This window comes from Schistocerca americana, chromosome 7 (assembly GCF_021461395.2).
Source record: "Schistocerca americana isolate TAMUIC-IGC-003095 chromosome 7, iqSchAmer2.1, whole genome shotgun sequence".
NCBI lineage: Eukaryota > Metazoa > Arthropoda > Insecta > Orthoptera > Acrididae > Schistocerca > Schistocerca americana.
The window spans coordinates 66,476,675-66,496,864 of record NC_060125.1 but is presented as its reverse complement, the minus strand read 5'-3'; the positions used below and the strand labels follow the sequence as shown (position 1 = coordinate 66,496,864).

The window sequence follows — 20,190 nt, the reverse complement described above, 5'->3', positions numbered from 1 at the left end:
TCTGGTCAGACGAATATAGCGTAATATGAACAGCGGCAGAAATTGATGAAACGGGAGTGAATTCGCTATGAATAGTATAGCAGGGCAGAGAGTGAGCTACTGTGAACAGTTCAGTGGTACGCTTGTTCTCGTCGGATTCGACAGCAAACCAATGATGACAGCGATATTTCAGGTGCGTATGTCAACTCGGAAGCAGAAGATGAAAAAATAGAGAAAATGTATGAAGATACTGAACAAGTAATTCAGTATGTAAACGGAGATTGTAATCTAATAATCATCGGGAAATGGATCGCGGTTGTAGAGGAAGGGATAGAAGAAATGGTTATGGGAGGATATGGGCTTGAGAGTAGAAATGAAAGAGCAGAAAGACTAAGCTGTGCGATAAATTTCAGATGATAATAGCGAATAACCAGTTCATGGAAGGGAAGGTATAGTGGGAAAAGCCCCGGAGACATGGAAAGATTCCAGCTCTATCACGTCATGGTCAGATAGAGATTACAAAATCAGATATTGGATTGTAAGGCGTAACCATATAGAGATGTAAATCCAGATCACAATTTAGTAACGATGAAGAGTACACGAAGTTTAAGAGAATCGTCTGGGAGAATAAGTGTGAAAGGAGTGAGACACTGAAGTACAGAGGAATGAAGAGACGCATTTGAAGTTCGCTAAGAATGTGGATACTATGCTAAATGATATCAAAGAATAGAGTACAAGACCATGAAAAGAAATAACCCAAATACTACGGTATACAAAGTGGCGTTACGCCCAACAAGATACAACTTTCTACTGAAGGCTACGGCAAGTGTCTACTAGATTAGAACGAGAGTAGGTATTGGCCAGAGAGCTCCTAGCTGTAGGTACACACCGCCAGTCTGACTCTCCTGGCGTGCTTATAACACCGTAGTCACATTAGTTCCAATTGGTGGATCACTGTCACATGGTTTTTCACGAAGTAGTGCCGCGTTTGTGTGGAAAGTCTTTTGATGTTTACATCCACTGACGATGTTTTGATCTGAGCTCTAGAAGGGAGGTCGGCAGATCACCTTGTTTGTCTGTTGTGCGGGCCCTCTAACTGGTAAGGGGCTGCTACGACACTGTCCTCTTTGAAGCAAAATAGCCTGCGATGAAAGGAGGACATAAAAAGTAGACTAGCATAGGCATCCCTGGCCAAAAGAAGTCTACTAGTATCAAACATAGGCCTGAATTTGTAGAAGAAATTTCTGAGGACGTACGTTTCGAGCTCAGCATCGTATGGTAGTGAACCATGGACAGCGGGAAAATCAGAAGAGAATCGAAGCGTTTGAGATATGATGGTATGAGGGTAAGTCAATTATTATCCGCAAAGTAGTTACAAAATTTTATTATAATCAAATAGGAAACTTACAAGAACATCATTTTTCGACATTGTCTCCTTGCGTTTCAATGAACTTGGTCCATCGTTGTACAAGCTTCCCGATGAGCTCATAAAAGAAGGTTCTCGGTTGAGCTGCGAGCCAAGAATGCGCCGCTTCTTTCACTGCTTCGTCAGAGGCAAATAGACGGCCCCTTAATGCCAGTTTGAATGGACCAAACAAGTGATAGGAGGGGCAAGATCGGGACTATATGGAGGATGATCCAGTACTTCAAATTTGAGTTTCTGGAGCGATTCAGCAGTGTGGACAGCAGTATGCGGGCATTGTCGTGCACAACATCTTTTGACAGCAATCCTCGGCGTGTGCTTCCGATTGCAGGCTTTAGCCTGGCAGTAAGCATCTCACTGTAACATACTCTGTTTTTTGTTGTGCCCCTTTCCTCATAATACTTTACCTTGTGCGTCCCAAAAAGCCTCAAGCATCAGTTTTCCTGCGGATTGTTGGGTCTTTAACTTTTTCGTACATGGCGAATTTAGATGTTTCCATTCCATACTCTGCCGTCTACTCTCCGGCTCGTAATGATTCATCCATGTTTCGTCACCAGTAATGATCCTATCTAAGAAGTTATCCCCTTTATTACCATAGCGATCCAAATGTTTGTTGCAGGTGTCCAAGCGCGTTTGTTTCTGCATCTCTGTGAGTTGTTTTGGGACCCATCTTGCACAAACTTCATGAAACCCAATTCTGTTGTGGATGATTTCGTAGGCAGAACTGTGACTGATTTGCAGATGATGTGCCACTTTGACAATAGTTGATCGACTGTCTAAGAAAATCATTTCACGTGAACGCTCAATGGTTTCTTCGTTTGTGGCGGTAAACGGTCATCCTGTTCCTTCATCGTGCGTAACACTTGCACGATCATTTCAGAATCATTGAATCAATTTGTAGACACTCCGTTGTGGCAGAACACTGTTCCCGTACTGTACCGAAAGTCTTCGATGAATTTCGGCCCCTGATACGACTTCCGACCACAAAAAATGGAGCACTGGACGTTGCTCTTCTTTGGTGCAAATAGACAGCGGAGCGATAACGAAACTAACGTATCAACTTGAAAATTGCAAAGATGTAACAACAAATAAACAAAGCATGCATAATCAACGTAAAACGACAGTGCTAAAAAATAAACAAAAGATACCTACATTTCGGATAATAATTGACTTACCCTCTTACAGAGGAATGTAGAAAATGAGTTGGACTGACACGATAAAGAATGAGGTGGTTCTCCACAAAATCGGCAAAGAAAAGGGACAAACGGAAAATCAGGAAATAACCTCCATGACACTAGAGAGAGGTGTAGAAGATAAAAACTGTGCGAGAAGACAGAGATCTGAAGACAACCAAGAAACAATTGAGGACATAGGGTGGTTGGTCTGTTTGGGTAGTCCCTTGACATAGGGATCATATGCTACCCTGAGATGAAGAGCTTGATGCACGAGATGAATTCTTAGCGGCCGGCCGCATCAAACCATCAGACGACTGACGACTCAAAAAAAAAAAAAAAAAAAAAAAAAGCGTACCCTGGCCTGGTGATCCTGGCTTCTCGTTTCCACCAACCACCACAGAGGCCTGCCGCTCTGGCGTTTACTATAGCAGGAATACTTAAGCTTATAAACTGCTGGACCAAGCATATTGAAGAGGAAACAAAATGCGTTGATAAATAATTGCAAGTCAAATCCACAGTTTTACTTTTTAAATATGTTGTGGATTGAATTTCTTATTCTTCCTCAAAGTTTATCAGATGAAACTATTTTTCCTGACTGGTTTAATATTCAACAGAATTACTACTAAGTCACGAATAGTTTACACTACTTTCTCATTATCAAGCCAACATACGTAAAAATATCTATTTAAAAAATGGGAAACTGGGTCTTGAAACAGTAATAAATATTACCACTTAATACAAAAACCACTCATGTTTTCAATAAGATAGTAGCAATGGAAGACGTGTGGGGCTACTAATGCAATTTACGTGGTCCAGCATAGCAAGGATATTCTTCAGATTCCTAATGGTTGACTTAATAAACTTCGTGTAAGTCAATGTAAATTCATGGAAGGTTAATAGTAACAGTCACAGTATAAAGCTTTTTAAAAGATGAATCTAACTATTCACGAAATAATGTGATGCATTGCACACGTTTTCATTACTTAAGAGGATAGTAGGGAAAGACTTGAATTTCGTGGAATATAACGACTTCAGTTTCAAAATAAAATACACTGATGGTTCACGTAATTTCTTTATACAATTTTCAACTAGAGTTTTAGGAATAGTAATATTCCTATTGACAACAACGTGTAGTCAAATCCAAACTGGAAACAGTAATACAATTCCACTGCTTAATTGTCTCTCTGGCATCATGATATTTGACTGCTGATATGTAAATACATGGTACATCATTAAAATAGTAACAGGACATAGGAATTTGCAAGGGTAGTAAATGAAGAGTGGAGCTGATGATCTAAGGACTATTTGTGAAAGACATACTGTAAAAAGAATTCAGTACACTCTACAAAAATTTAAAATACAGTATATGCTCTAATACGGTCACACTCTACTTGTAAAACATTGGTTTACTAAATTAAATGTTTCCAAGCACTGGTTTGCATTGTTATCAGAACAACAAAGTTAGAGGAGACTATATTTAAAAGTATAGGACACAGATAATCAAGAGGTGAACACACATCAAAAATTGAATTTCAGAGTTTTAAACAACTATCAAAATGCCTCTATTTTTAAGGCAAAATACGCTTCACAAACACTAAGATAAAAACTGTTTTAATAGAAATATAACATAAATCAGAGGACAGAATAAATTTCTTGAAAGGAAAGTAATTTACTGATGACACATCGTACACAAATATCAGATACCTTTCATGTTCGCTAGGGATAATTTTGATTACAAAATCTCTTTAGCGATTGATCTACGGTTCCTAATAGCATACAAAAATGAGCTTGATAAAATTCAGCTATAACCTACAAATCAATCGAAAGAATTTTTTTATATCACCAGTTATCTGAAAGATAAATATTATACTGCTAATGATGAATTCAGTAGTAAAATAATCAAATATTAGTCAACTGATCCTTGTGTATAACAATTTATGTCATTAATTATCCCCTTTATGGGAATACTGTATTTCCACAGAGAGATGTAAAGATGGTGTCAAACCAGTTCATAAATAACATAATAAAGAGGTAAAGAGCAACAATATCCAAATACTGATTGGTCCACAACATAATTAGCGCCAGACTGAAAAAATACAATTCATAAACACTTAGAACAGGAAAAGAAATTACACTGACAATCTGGATTTCGAAAAGATGAGTATATTCGCCTTGACATGATACATTATTGTCAGCCAATCAGAGATTTTTGCAATTGAAAATATTTGTGATTTAGTGAAGGGTTTTGCTTGTGTGAGCCACGATATCCTCAACAATAGCTAAAAAAAGTATAGCGTAATCCACAATATTGGTCTAAACATCATGCAGTGATAGGTATTCAGAATCTAATGAAAATGGGCCTGTGTAATGGTCTAACTTCCATCTTCCACTGTCTGTAATATACATTAATCACTTCCAAGTTACTCTAGGATCAGATGTTTTTAGATTTTTCTTTCCTTTTTGAGCACGATGCATATGTGAAATTAAAATTCGATACTGATCCTTTAACAAAAATCCAACTGATATAGTATTTGAAAATGCCAGCAAATGGTTCACTGCAAATGGACTGTCGTCAAATTTTTATAATTCTTGGTACATGCAGTTCAGCACTCCTCACAGAACTCTGAACCCTATAATCAAAACCTATTAAAACTCTCTCAAATTTTAGAAGCAGATGGCCTCCCCCCATGAAGCATGGACCTTGCCGTTGGTGGGGAGGCTTGCATGCCTCAGCGATACAGATGGCCGTACCGTAGGTGCAACCACAACGGAGGGGTATCTGTTGAGAGGCCAGACAAACGTGTGGTTCCTGAAGAGGGGCAGCAGCCTTCTCAGTAGCTGCAAGGGCAACAGTCTGGATGATTGACTGATCTGGCCTTGTAACAATAACCAAAACGGCCTTGCTGTGCTGGTACTGCGAATGGCTGAAAGCAAGGGGAAACTACAGCCCTAATTTTTCCCGAGGGCATGCAGCTTTATTGTATGAGCATGGAGAGCTGCATCAAACCAGTCTCAGGACTGAAGACCACAACAACAACAACACATGGTCTTTAGATCTTGAGACTGCAAAAAGATCACATCATGTGATCAGTTTGGGCTCCAGAGAAATAAAGGAATACGTTAAGCAATAATCAGTCTATAATTTGTCATAGAAGGCAGACTGAAGAAAGACAGACCTTCATTTACAGCATTTGTAGATTCAGAAATAGATTTTGGCAGTGTTGACTACAACAACTCTTTGAAATTCTGAAATTACTAGGGATAAAAATTATATACAATTCACACAGAAACCAGGCTGTAGGTATAAGAATGGAATGAAATGTGAGCAAAGCAGTAGTTGATAATGGAGTAAGTCAGAGTTGAAGCCTAATCCCAATGTTATCCTGTGCACTTCGAAAGTGCTAAAGAGAACCAAGGAGGAATTTGCAAAGGGAACTGAAGTTTAAGAAGAAGAAATAAAAACGCAGACTACTGTAATTCTATCAGAGACAGTGAATTACTTCGAAGAAAATTGAGTGGAATGGATAGCATCTTGAAAAGATGAGCGTTAATGAAAGTAAAAAAAAAAAGGGTGATGGAATGGAATCGAGTTAAATAACATGATTATAATACAATCAGATTACAAAACGAGGCACTAAAAGTAATAGATGACTTGCTATATTGGCAGGAAGTAAAGAGCTGAACTACAGGTGACATAAAATACCAACTGAAAATAGCAAGAAAAGACTTTTTTGGAAAAAGGAAATTTGCTAAAGCTGAATATAATTTTAAATAGTTGGAAGTATTTTTAAATGTATTTGTCTGGAGTGTGGCATCATATGGAAATAAAACTTAGACATTTAACTGTTCAGACAAGAAAAGAATATAAGCTTTTGAAATGTGGTGTTACAGAAAAATGATTAAGATTAGGTGGGTGAATCGAGTAACTAAGATGTACGCTGTACCACTATAGCAGGTGTGCAGAGATGAAGGAATCTGCATATGATAGACAAATGTGGAGATCTGCATCAAACCGTCTTCTGACTGAAGATTACAACAATATGTATTGAGACACACAAGCCCTAGACTTATTGAAATATCTTAGTTCAACTACGTTTTCAATACATGTTATTGCAACTATAGGTGGTCATAATTCGAAGAAATTAGTTTATTCATAATGTCTTCATTAACTGATGCTACAGCATAATTTTTGGGAAGAGGTGAGGGGAGCAGGCTGTGCTTACAGACAACACATTTTCAGAATAAATAAATGTGCTCTAGGAATGATAGCTAATATTACTAATTGAATGTCCTATTGAAACCTGCTTTGTTCAAAATAATTTTCGTAACAGATTTCGGAATGTCTTATGTCATTACCAGTACAAGCACGTCAGTTTTCTCATAAGAAAACTACAAAGTAATAGTGTATTAGTAGCACCAATAACAATCCCTACATAATCATCAACAGTTTAAGTTAATACAGAAAGTAGTCTAGCAAGTGAATGCACTTGTGTTCAACAACCTGACACAGTATATTATGTGTCATCTTAATAATTGGAGTTGAAGAGTGAATGGCAATGTTACTTTAGAAATTCTTATTGCTATGTAAAGAGCATCTCTACAAGGATTTACATAACTATTTTATTAATTAATATTAATCCCTATTAGCACTTTAAGATTATAATACTTAATAGATTTAAGTCATTACACTGGCTTACACTTAAATGTTCATCTTTTAATCAGTTTCACTGACAAAGATGTAGCATTTCTTATTTTTCAAGGTAATAAATTTATTGTATTATTTATGTTGGCAGCAGGGTCAAGAGCAATTAGCCCTGTATAGTAAAAAAGACAGATTAATGGAAACTCTTACATAGGGAAGTATAATTTCAAAACTGCTGATAGAAGACCTGCAGGACCAACATTGAATGTAAGAGAAAATGCTTATTGCATGTAGTTTATCTAAAACTGATGTAATAATGAGATATTATAAAAGTGTTGTTGTGAAGCATGTATATCTACACCAAATGAATCAAAACATAATATTCGAAATCACCTTAAAAATATTAATCCTACCTTTATAGTCTGTTAAATATGTTTAGTACTAGAAGCAGAGAACATGTGATTAACTGATAACAATAAAATTCAGTTGCAAAAGATGAATTATAGTTATTATTATACACAAGGTTTTTCATTGCAGAATGAGTAGGTAAAGACGGAATGTAGTAGATTAGTTACAGTTAACTGTTAACATAATATACAGAATTAGTTTATTGCCATTGTTATATATCAATTGCTGAACTACTCTGTCTTATAACTCTGGTAAAATGTAGTATAATGACATTTGACTTACGAAAAATTGTAAGGCCCTTTCCGCCGCTTCTGAATCTTCAGTGGAATTGGTGGCTGGCGCATAGAAGTTTGAGTTAAGAGCAATACTGACGTACCCTGTGAACAATGCAGTTTCCCAGCAGTTAAAGTGTGTCCATTTCTTAGAATCATAGTGCAGTTTTATTAAATTAGAAGGCTTAATCTACCAATTTGTTTAACAAATAGTATGTACACCACTTATAAACAATGATACATAACGTTTCATCAGAATAATATATACACAATGGATACTGATATTAAATTTGCTGGCATACTTGATGCTTTGTCTCAGTGGTAGCAATTTGAAGACGGATCTTCGCTCTGAAGAAAAAACAAAATTAAAAGCACTAACCTTTGAAACATATACTAACTGTATTTGCAGTGCAATACAGAAGATTCCACAACGGAATGTTCTAGATATCGCTTTTTCGATGGATATTTAATGCGTCAGTGTCTGCAAACAGTTTTTTTTCTGCACACTAACTTTAATTCAAAAGCCTCAAAGTGACTCACTTTGGCTTAGGAAGTATGAAATCAAGTGTGGCAAGTTCCCATGTGTTCTGCACCAGCCAATCACACCACAGGCATGCTTAGTAAGAAACGAACGATTACTGAATATTTTCTAACGTGTAGAGTGCTCGACAGTACCTAATTCATACGGTTAAAATGTAAGTCGTTACTTTCACAGGCCCACAGCTGGAACTTCCGTCGTGCAGTGTGTGCTGCTGCAGCTGGTGACAAGCGCTTCCAGATGTGCCGAGTTTCACGCGACGTCCCCGTATTAAGGGGTGTCTGTACCATCCCGTGTAAGGCTTCCCCGGGGCACCAAATATCCCGACTTTACGGCTAACAATACCAAATATCAGTATATCACGTGTTCAGAAATGGTCGAGTCATCAAAGTTCCGAAGTGAGTTTCTGAATGCGTAGATGGCGGTGAACGAGAAAGAAATGTTGCGTCGAGAGGTGGCAATCAGTCAATGTACAACAGGGAGGCCTCGGCACATGCCCGAACGCCAAACCGGGTGACTTACGTTGTTGTTTAATTAACACCCACACCGTTGCTTTCTGCAGAGTGGTTAAAAGTCTCTCTGCCTCCCTCTTGGCAATTAAGCGGCCGCGAGTTCTTTTGGCAGGCCAGTTAGAACCTAGCTTGCTTTCCACAGTGGGAACTGCCCGTTGTGTCCGCCCACTTGTTCGTGTTATGTTTTCATGTGTAATGAGATTCAAAAAAAAATTTTTTTAATTAAAAACGCGGGAGGTAGGCGACTTTAAAATGTGTGAACAATGCCCATTGACATTCCCAATCCATTCTCTCAGTAGAAAAACTAAGTAACTGATAGAATATACAGCTGTTTCGAAAGACAATACGGGTAAATGCAAAGAATATGAATGAAGCAGCGTGTGTTACTTAGGTGTGTTAGGTAACTACACTATGGAACCTAGACATTGATCCATATTAAAGTTCTATGTTTAATTAGATTTCCAATTATATGCAAAGCATGCTATACTTTATTATGATTGCTTTTCTTCATATTTAACCCTTCAATGTGCGGTTTTACTGTGTAAAGATTTTTTTTTTCATATGAGCTTAAGACTCATGTGATATCTCAGGAAGACTAATTGAATACTAATAAGTGCAAATATTTTTTGCTATAAGCCAAATTTGTAATTTTGATGAACAGATCAGTATATTTGAATGCAACAGTACCAGTGTACTAATTCTGCTCATAATATATTGTAAGAAAATATTAATTTAATGATTGAAAATTTACATCTTAATTTTGTGTTCCGAATTTTTAAGTCCTTGCTCCACAAATCTTTTAAACCACCAGCCCTTCAGTCATGATTTTCTGCAAACTGGATCTGCAACACTACAAAGTGTCAAGTTGTAGTTGCGGGTAGCGGAGTTAGCAAGCCTGGCCCCCACAAGAGCAGCTGTGCACGGGAAAACGAGGCACGCAAAGCAGGCATCTCAAGTTCTGTTACATGCTTCCACAGATGCAAAAGCCACGCTAGGAGGTAAAAACTGCTTCAGTGTTCTTCATAATCAAAACTGACATCGTTTCATGTACTGCCACGTTCACTAAAGATACTAACTGCAACAATTAGGTACACTTATTACAGGGAAAGGAAACAGTTTGAAGCATAATGAAGTACAACAATGTAAAATAACAGACAACAAACGCTGCCTCACACGCTACTGTCAGATGGGTGGCATTGGCTGCAGATAAAAACAAGTGACTACCAGCCGACGCCTACCGACCCGTACCGAATCGAGCCCGGGGAGCTGAACGGCCAACTTAAACTCCCTGTAGCGGTGACTCACCTCCTTGGGCGGCCCTGAACTGCTGATCGTAGAGCCTGTAGGCCATGGCATGCGCACGCAGAATGCAGTGGGCCGCCGTGTAGTCGCCGAAGCCGTGGGCGCCGATGGCCGGTGCGTTAGTGTCCGTGGAGCTGTAGCCGAATGCGATCGTCGTCGGCTCGTTGAACGTCACCCACCACTTCACCTGCCACACAGAGAAGCGGGAATTCATCCGGTTGACAAAAGTGTTACAGGTGTCTCTATCTACACATGCATCTCCGCAAGCCACCAAGCGGTAAAAGGCAGAGGATATCTTGTACCTCAACTACTCATTCTCTTTCCTCTTCCACTCGCAAATGCCAAGTGAGAGAAAGACGAACACCGATACACCTCAGTAAAAGTCCTGATTTCTCCTTTTTAGTTCACGGTCCTTACGCTAGGTGTACATTGGTGGCAGTAGAATCGTTCTGCAGTTAGTCTCAAATGCCAGTTCTCTAAAATTTCCCAATAATGTTTCACAAAAAGAACATCTTCTTCCAGCCAGCGATTCCCACTTAAATTCATTTCCATGATACTCGCTGTTTGGTGAGATCAGCAGCTAATATGTCTAGCAGTGCGTCTCTAAATTACTTCGATGTCTTTCTTTATTCCAAAATACTAGAGCAATAATCAAGAATGTATTGTTTAAAGTTAGTATTCATGGGGAAATGTTCGAAGAAGTGGTAGTTCTCGTAAATTTTGACATATTAAGTATATATTAAGCAAATGTGGTCACAACCAAGACAACTTGGGGCTGGTGGCCATCACCTTAGCACCTCTATTTGTGTATATCAGTAGTTGAAATCTGCTCGGTTGAGAGGACAGACAATGTAATGTATCTCTACGTGTGGTATAGTTTTTAATGGTCACCTCTTTTTGTCTTAGTACTGAGTACATGTTCGTGACAAAGGTGTAAGTGAGCCTTAAACAAATGAAATTCGAGGTTTGGGAGTTTTTATCGATATTTAGTGATTGTTGTAAATAACAGAAAGTCAGACAGGGTGTTTTATTGGATCATTTTTGGAATTTTGTGGTTTTCTTTTGTAATTTGGTGATGAACAAATTCACGCCAGTTGTGTAAGCGAAATTTAATCTTGCGAAATTCATGGTATTACGTTGGTTTATCATTCTTGAATACTTGCTGTAGGCTTAAAGTACTTTTCCTGGAAATTTTAGTGTCATTCTGTTTACGCTTTATTTGCGACCACGTGTTTCGCGATATTTTTTGGAAACAGCTCCTAGAGATAGTTAAACAATTACCAACGGAAAACAAGCTCAGTTAGCGTGGCTTTATTGTTTTATAATGAATATTTTAGTTGTTTTGTTTGTGACTGGTGTTGGAGCCACATGGCCTCCCACGTGTGTGGTAGGCAATGTACATCTCTGAGAGGGGTTAGAATATGATCGATTGACTCAACTAATTTTAGAACTGCTGTAATAGCGGTGCCCTCATCAAAGAACAGCAAGACGACCTCAAAAGAGCTACACGGGCTGTTGTCAAGAGAATTCGGAAGTGCACTTAAGAAGGAAGTAGAATTTGTGAAAATTATATTTGAACTTAATCATTTGCCTTTGCTTAGTACCCTCCGTGTGTTGCATTCTAACAGATGTATCTGTGTACCAACAAAACGTGGACCCATGTGTTGTGCGGAAGGTTTCATTCGATTTAGTCTATGCTACTATCTCCTAAAACATTTAATATTCTTCCTAAAAGACCCTGTATAGATGAATGTCACTAAGGATACAGACACTGTATACGAGCTAGGTAACAACACCAGGGAAGTTCAGCATTATTCGTAAGTAGCCCCTGGGTTACCCAAGACAACTGTGTGAAAACTACAAGTTCTGTTAAAAAGTGATGCATTTCAGTAGCTAGGGCAGTTTGCAAGCTTCGATTCGTAAGACGTCCCGTGGCGTATTTGTACTAGGGGCCGGCATTTAAGAATATGTCATTAAGTAATCCACTCTATATTGCCCCAGTAAATTTGTTCGCGCCTGCGGGAAGGCAATTTAATAAACATATTTTCACCGTGAGCTGCTGTCCCGCCTTCCAAGGCAAATCATGCAAACGACCTGAATAACGTGCACTCACGTATTGCCGTTTGCTGTGTCACAAATTGTGCCGATACTGAGCAATCGTAAGCTGAGTTAAAAACTTGGAGTGGTGCTCTATCCACTGTTGCGTGTAATTTTTCTGTATGCCATATAGTTTTCCTTCAGTCGTCCATTGAAAACCCGTAAGTACTTATGAGTAACCGAATATGATCTCCCCAACCACAGACAGAAACTCTACATCTACATACATACCCCGCAATCCACCATACTGTGCGTGGCGGAGGGTACCTCGTACCACAACTAGCATCTTCTCTCCCTGTTCCACTCCCAAACAGAACGAGGGAAAAATGACTGCCTATATTCCTCTGTACGAGCCGTAATCTCTCTTATCTTTGTGGTCTTTTCGCGAAATATAAGTTGGCGGCAGTAAAATTGTACTGCAGTCACCCTCAGATGCTGGTTCTCTAAATTTCCTCAGTAGCGATGCACGAAAAGAACGCCTCCTTTCCTCTAGAGACTCCCACCCGAGTTCCTGAAGCATTTCCGTAACACTCGCGTGATGATCAAACCTACCAGTAACAAATCTAGCAGCCTGCCTCTGAATTGCTTCTATGTCCTCCCTCAATTCGACCTGATAGGGATCCCAAACGCTCGAGCAGTACTCAAGAATAGGTCGTATTAGTGTTTTATAAGCGGTTTCCTTTACAGGTGAATCACATCTTCCCAAAATTCTACCAATGAACCGAAGACGACTATCCCCCTTCCCCACAAATGCCATTACAGGCGTGTCCCACGTCATATCGCTCTGCAATGTTACGCCCAAATATTTAATCGACGTGACTGTGTCAAGCGCTACACTACTAATGGAGTATTCAAACATTACGGGATTCTTTTTCCTATTCATCTGCATTAATTTACATTTATCTATATTTAGAGTTAGCTGTCATTCTTCACACCAATCACAAATCCTGTCCAAGTCATCTCGTATCCTCCTACAGTCACTCAACGACGACACCTTCCCGTACACCACAGCAACATCAGCAAACAGCCGCACATTGCTATCCACCCTACCCAATAGATCATTTATGTGGATAGAAAACAACAGCGGACCTACCACACTTCCCTGGGGCTCTCCAGATGATACCCTCACCTCCGATGAACACTCACCATCGAGGACAACTCATTCAAATACTGCCACAGACAAACAGTTAAGGCTGTAGTTCATGTTGGCTACAGTAGTTTTTGTCGAGGCCACTGTTATTTGCTGGAAACCAAACTCTTAAATCCACTTATAAATTACTTTAACTCACCCTGTCTCCAAACGTCTGGAAGAGGAAGCGAGCGTACTCTCGGAAGTACTGTGCCACCACGGGGTTCGTCCAGCCGCCCAGGAGCTGCAGCGGCTGCGGCAGGTCGTAGTGGTACATGGTCACCTGCGAGAGGGCGACGAGTCGATCAGAACGGCCATAACGTTCTAGATTATATCTTTCACGAAACTGTGTACAGTACCCAATTCACAGAAAAATTTTCATGGAGTCTACATTTTAATGTACAGTGCAAATACACTCCTGGAAATGGAAAAAAGAACACATTGACACCGGTGTGTCAGACCCACCATACTTGCTCCGGACACTGCGAGAGGGCTGTACAAGCAATGATCACACGCACGGCACAGCGGACACACCAGGAACCGCGGTGTTGGCCGTCGAATGGCGCTAGCTGCCCAGCATTTGTGCACCGCCGCCGTCAGTGTCAGCCAGTTTGCCGTGGCATACGGAGCTCCATCGCAGTCTTTAACACTGGTAGCATGCCGCGACAGCATGGACGTGAACCGTATGTGCAGTTGACGGACTTTGAGCGAGGGCGTATAGTGGGCATGCGGGAGGCCGGGTGGACGTACCGCCGAATTGCTCAACACGTGGGGCGTGAGGTCTCCACAGTACATCGATGTTGTCGCCAGTGGTCGGCGGAAGGTGCACGTGCCCGTCGACCTGGGACCGGACCGCAGCGACGCACGGATGCACGCCAAGACCGTAGGATCCTACGCAGTGCCGTAGGGGACCGCACCGCCACTTCCCAGCAAATTAGGGACACTGTTGCTCCTGGGGTATCGGCGAGGACCATTCGCAACCGTCTCCATGAAGCTGGGCTACGGTCCCGCACACCGTTAGGCCGTCTTCCGCTCACGCCCCAACATCGTGCAGCCCGCCTCCAGTGGTGTCGCGACAGGCGTGAATGGAGGGACGAATGGAGACGTGTCGTCTTCAGCGATGAGAGTCGCTTCTGCCTTGGTGCCAATGATGGTCGTATGCGTGTTTGGCGCCGTGCAGGTGAGCGCCACAATCAGGACTGCATACGACCGAGACACACAGGGCCAACACCCGGCATTATGGTGTGGGGAGCGATCTCCTACACTGGCCGTACACCACTGGTGATCGTCGAGGGGACACTGAATAGTTCACGGTACATCCAAACCTTCATCGAACCCATCGTTCTACCATTCCTAGACCGGCAAGGGAACTTGCTGTTCCAACAGGACAATGCACGTCCGCATGTATCCCGTGCCACCCAACGTGCTCTAGAAGGTGTAAGTCAACTACCTTGGCCAGCAAGATCTCCGGATCTGTCCCCCATTGAGCATGTTTGGGACTGGATGAAGCGTCGAAGCGTCGTCTCACGCGGTCTGCACGTCCAGCACGAACGCTGGTCCAACTGAGGCGCCAGGTGGAAATGGCATGGCAAGCCGTTCCACAGGACTACATCCAGCATCTCTACGATCGTCTCCATGGGAGAATAGCAGCCTGCATTGCTGCGAAAGGTGGATATACACTGTACTAGTGCCGACATTGTGCATGCTCTGTTGCCTGTGTCTATGTGCCTGTGGTTCTGTCAGTGCGATCATGTGATGTATCTGACCCCAGGAATGTGTCAATAAAGTTTCCCCTTCCTGGGACAATGAATTCACGGTGTTCTTATTTCAATTTCCTGGAGTGTATATCTGTTTATGTACGAGTGAAATATTTTATTGATGCTATGAAAATAATTATTTCTTAAAAAACTATCGATATTTTTTTTTAATATAGGCTTGGAATAGTCACACGCTGAGAGTATAAAACAGTCCAGCTAATACACGATAGTCTAGAACAGAACGTTGTCGGTGAGACGTACCCCTTACCAACACGGGGTCCAATCATGAAATTCTTTATACTTTACGCAACAGAGAATTCAGGCCCTAAATTTGAATTTATGGGTAAGTTAGAGTATTTCAGGAAAATGAACAGAGGCAGTCATAGATACAGCTGCGGCAGTGAAAGGTAATTTGATTCGTAGGTGTTTCCAGAGCTACCTCATACACAAAACCATACGTTACAATCAGTCATAAAAACTATAACATGCATAACTGTAAAAACTGTGTATAGCTTCACTTACCATAGGCTGAATGCCATTTGCAATCAACAAATCGATGAGGTTGTTGTAGTAATCCACTCCTGCTTGATTGATTTGGCTGACATCACCCACAGGAAGAACTCTGGCCCAAGAGATGGAGAATCTATATATGTCCACCTGAAACACGTAGCGAAGTAAATATTCAGTGATAACTAGAATCTTTTCATCCAAGTTATCGTAGGACAGCCAGCGCCCTTCCTTCTCCATAAAAGAATTTCCTTTTAGTAATAAGGAACTACGAAGTTTCCCTGAGTGAGAAACAGTATATTATACGAAAGTGGTCTGCTAGTCTTGGTACTGTGTGGTGCTAAATCAGAGCGACATTGCGCAGCGGTTTAGACCTTGAACTCGTCGGGTCATCCTGATTTAGACCTCCCGTAGTTTCCTTAAATCGCTCAAGGGAAATGCCAAGATGGGGACTTTTGATCCAATCCAAATTTGTCTTCCATCTCCATGTCGACGGGACGCTAAACCCTTACGTTCTTTCTTTGGTGTTGAACGTCTGAGACTCGCTGCACAACAAATCTTAGGAACTTTGGTTGGTGTATTGTTGAATGAAACTCTATAAACCTTTTTCAGTATGTTTGTTTGTGAATGTGTGTGTGTGTGTGTGTGTGTGTGTGTGTGTGTGTGTGGGTGTGTGTGTGTGGGTGGGTGGGTGGGTGGGTGGGTGGATGGGTGACTGGGTGGGTGTGGAGTAATGATTTGAAGAAATAGTAGGCACATTTGTATCTGTACACTCTCACAAAAACACATAACTAAGAGTTGCCACGCCTGTTTTCTCTGTTTCTTCGGCAAATTTTCTTAATTTCGTTTTTGCTGTGTGTATCTGGAGTAAGCCGAAACAAATATTGTTCATCATATGTTACACACGACGTCTACTGTCAATGGAAACGCTAGAAACAAAAAACAATTTAAAGTGGAATTTTCCGTGGCCATTCGATGAATTGGCCCCAAATTATTTTGGTGCGATATTCGTTTTTTCGAAACGCATTGACATGAACAGTAAAGAACGAAGAATAACCAGCATCCCAGCAGCCACAGAACCGCTCTGGGCCACTGTGACTGCTGCTGCCATGCACAAGCGCTGCTCAATCGCTACTGGAGTACTGCCTGTTCTTTTTGTTTTACTGTCCCTTTCAGTACTTACATATAAAGCCAATGTAACAGATTAATGTTGCACCGCTCCATCCAACAGGCATATAAAATTCCGCTTTAAAACTCCTATATAAGACAAGATGATTTATTTGGGCTAGCTCCTGTTACACACTGCGAAAACGCAATTGCAAACATCAGAGAAACTGTGTGTGACAACTCTCAGGACGGCATCCGCTATACAGGGTGCAACGGATGTAAGTGCAGATATTTATACTGGTGACTGAGGACAGTGGACTGAATAACATTGCATAATAATTTACCTCATTTACAGACTAATAATTATAGTTATTACAAGTCGTATGTTTTAAGGTTGATTAGTACCTCCAAGTACATTTGACAACAGCAGGTCATTAATTCTTATTTTCCCCTGCCCTGCAGGTCAAGTGTTGAAGTGTGGATGCAGGGACACAAAATGGTTAGTCTAAACTGACAGGCGGAGCCCACTTAGTAGTGCAATTACAACCATGCAGAAAACATCAGGTAGTAAAATTTGTAACGTGTTTGTGGGAACAGAAGAAACAACCACCACACTCATGTGTATACGAGGGTCACTCCAAAAGAAATGCACACTATTTTTGTAAAAATACAGTTTTCATTCTGCATGTGTGAAAGTTTTACAGTGTGTAGATACATCCTTCCCGCTTGCTTTCAAACTGTTCCCGTGAGTGGCGCCGTCACGGTATGTCTTCAAGATGACGTACGTCAGAAGCAACGTGCTGTCATAGAATTCCTGTGCTGTGAAAACGAGACAGTGGGAAACATCCACAAGAGGTTGAAAAAGGTGTATGGAGATGCTGCTGTCGAACGCAGTAAGTTAGTCGGTGGGCAAGCAGGTTACGTGATGAAAGCGGGCACGGCAATATTGAGGATTGTCCTCGCAGCGGCAGGCCTCGTACTGCACACACTCTAGACAATGTGCAGAGAATTAACGAATTGGTGACTGCTGACAGACGCATCACAGTGAACGAATTGTCACGCTACGTTGGGGTAGGGGGAGGAAGTGTTTACAGAATACTGAAAGTGTTGGCGTTAAAAAAGGTTTGTGCCAGGTGGGTTCCCAGCATGTTGACAGTGCTCACAAAGAAACAAGAAAACGGTATGCAGCGAACTTTTGGAACAGTACGAGAATGGTGGAGATGAATTTCTTGAAATAATTGTGACAGGTGATGAAACATGGCTCCATCATTTTTCACCAGAGACGAAGAGGCTATAAATGGAGTGGCATCATGCAAAATCACACAAGGAAAAAAATATTCAAAACCACACATTCTGCTGAAAAAGTTATGGCTAGCGTGTTTTTTGATTCCGAAGGACTCTTGTTTGTGGACATCATGCCAAGTAGAACCACCATAAATTCTGATACATGTGTGACGACACTGAAGAAACTTCAAGCCCGACTGAGTCGGGTTCGACCACATCGGCAAAATCAGGATTTTTGCTGTGCATCTTCAGGTTTTGGCGGCGCAAAGACTGTTCCATTAAGTTTCGGGTGTGCACCAGCAAGAAATCTCCTTCTTCTTCTAATATTTCGGCTGTATAACGTTCAGCCATCTTCAGAGTGAGCCGCAAGACTGCCGCTCCAGTGCTCGCTTCGTCCCTTTATACTGTTGTATCGCGTGACTGCGCGTGCGGCCACAGATGCCATTGCGCCAGAGACGTTGGTCGGCGGCAGAGACGTGCATAATGCGCGAGCTGTATCTATGACTCCGCAGTTGATCTGTGTTGGCATATCGATATACCATTGTGAGCTGCAATGTGACGACGTCTTTGTGAGTTTATTACAGCAAGTGCCGGATTCCATGATTTATCAAGATCGAAACCACTATCTCTATTAATTAAATTCGTCGTCAAGCGAATTTCAATCGCCTCCTTCACTATCGAGTCCCAAAAGGATGATGTAGTTGCTAAAATTTTGACGTTGTCATGCAACATACTGTGACCGTTATCAATACAGTGCTCTGCCACTGCCGACGTCTTAGGTTGTAAAAGTCGTGTGTACCTCCGGTGTTCTGTACATCTTTCTTGGACAGTACGAGTTGTTTGTCCGATGTAAGAAAGGCCACATTCACATGGAATTTTGTAAACTCCAGATCATCTTTCACGGAGCCCACGAGTGCAGTTGTCTTTGGGTGGAGGACGAAAAATCACTTTTATTTTGTGTCTGCCGAGAATGCGTCCTATTTTTGATGAGAGGCTGCCCACATATGGCAGGAAGTCCATCGATTTAAGGGTTTCTTCATCTTCTTCTGCTTTCTTTGTGGCCTCTTTCGGTTTCATTTTTAGTGCCCTCTGTATTTGTTGTGGAGAGTACCCATTGTCTTCAAACACTCTTTGTAAGTTCATCTTGCAGACTGCTTTCGTCAGAAATAATATGAGCTCTGTGGGTCAAAGTTCGGAGAACACTCATTGTCTGGGCAGGATGGCGGCAGCTATTTGCACGTAAATACAGATCGGTGTGCGTCGGCTTCCTATACACTTCATGTCCCAAAGTGCCATCCTCTCTGCGCCGAACCAAAACATCCAAGAATGGAAGGCATCCCTCCTTTTCAGTTTCCATTGTGAACTTTATTTGATCGTGGAGGGAGTTCAGCTGTCTTAAGAAGTCTTGCAAGTTGTCTTCACCATGGGGCCAAACTACAAGGGTGTCATCAACATACCTCAAAAATACCGTGGGTTTCCAGCAGATTCAAGCGCCTTCTCCTCGAAGTCCTCCATAAATAAATTGGCCACCAGAGGGGATAAGGGACTACCCATGGCGACTCCGTCCGTCTGTTCAAAAAATTCGTTGTTAAATAAGAAATATGTGGAGGTCAGAACATGTTTAAATAAAGCTGAAATCTCTTTGTCAAAACTTCTTTCATTAAGTTGTAGAGATTCTGGAAGGGGAATCTTTGTAAATAAAGCCACCACATCAGAACTCACTAATATATCAGACGGGTTCATTTTCAATGATTTCAGTTTACTAATCATTGAAAATGTACAGATCACCGGAGGTACACACGATTTTTACAACCTAACAAGTCGGCAGTGGCAGAGCACTTTATTGATAATGGTCACAGTATGTTGTATGACAACGTCGAAATTTTGGCAGCTACATCATCCTTTTGGGACTCGATAGTGAAGGAGGCGATTGAAATTCGCTTGACGACGAATTTAATTAATAGAGATAGTGGTTTCAATCTTGACAAATCATGGAATCCGGCACTTGCTGTAATAAACTCACAAAGACGTCGTCACAGTGCAGCTCACAATGATACT

The 20,190-nt window shown here is 41.3% G+C and overlaps 1 protein-coding gene across 1 annotated transcript in view; it reads right to left on the bottom strand.

The window, feature by feature from the left end:
• Positions 1 to 20,190, bottom strand: part of LOC124622704 (myrosinase 1-like) — a 109,646-nt gene that overhangs the window by 35,514 nt on the left and 53,942 nt on the right. Inside the window, exons 3-6 of the mRNA XM_047148494.1 lie at positions 15,757 to 15,891; positions 13,638 to 13,760; positions 10,255 to 10,438; positions 7,910 to 8,004 (exon numbers count right to left, since the gene is read on the bottom strand). Coding sequence (XP_047004450.1) covers positions 7,910 to 8,004; positions 10,255 to 10,438; positions 13,638 to 13,760; positions 15,757 to 15,891 — 537 coding nt within the window. The remainder of the gene's footprint in view (positions 1 to 7,909; positions 8,005 to 10,254; positions 10,439 to 13,637; positions 13,761 to 15,756; positions 15,892 to 20,190) is intronic.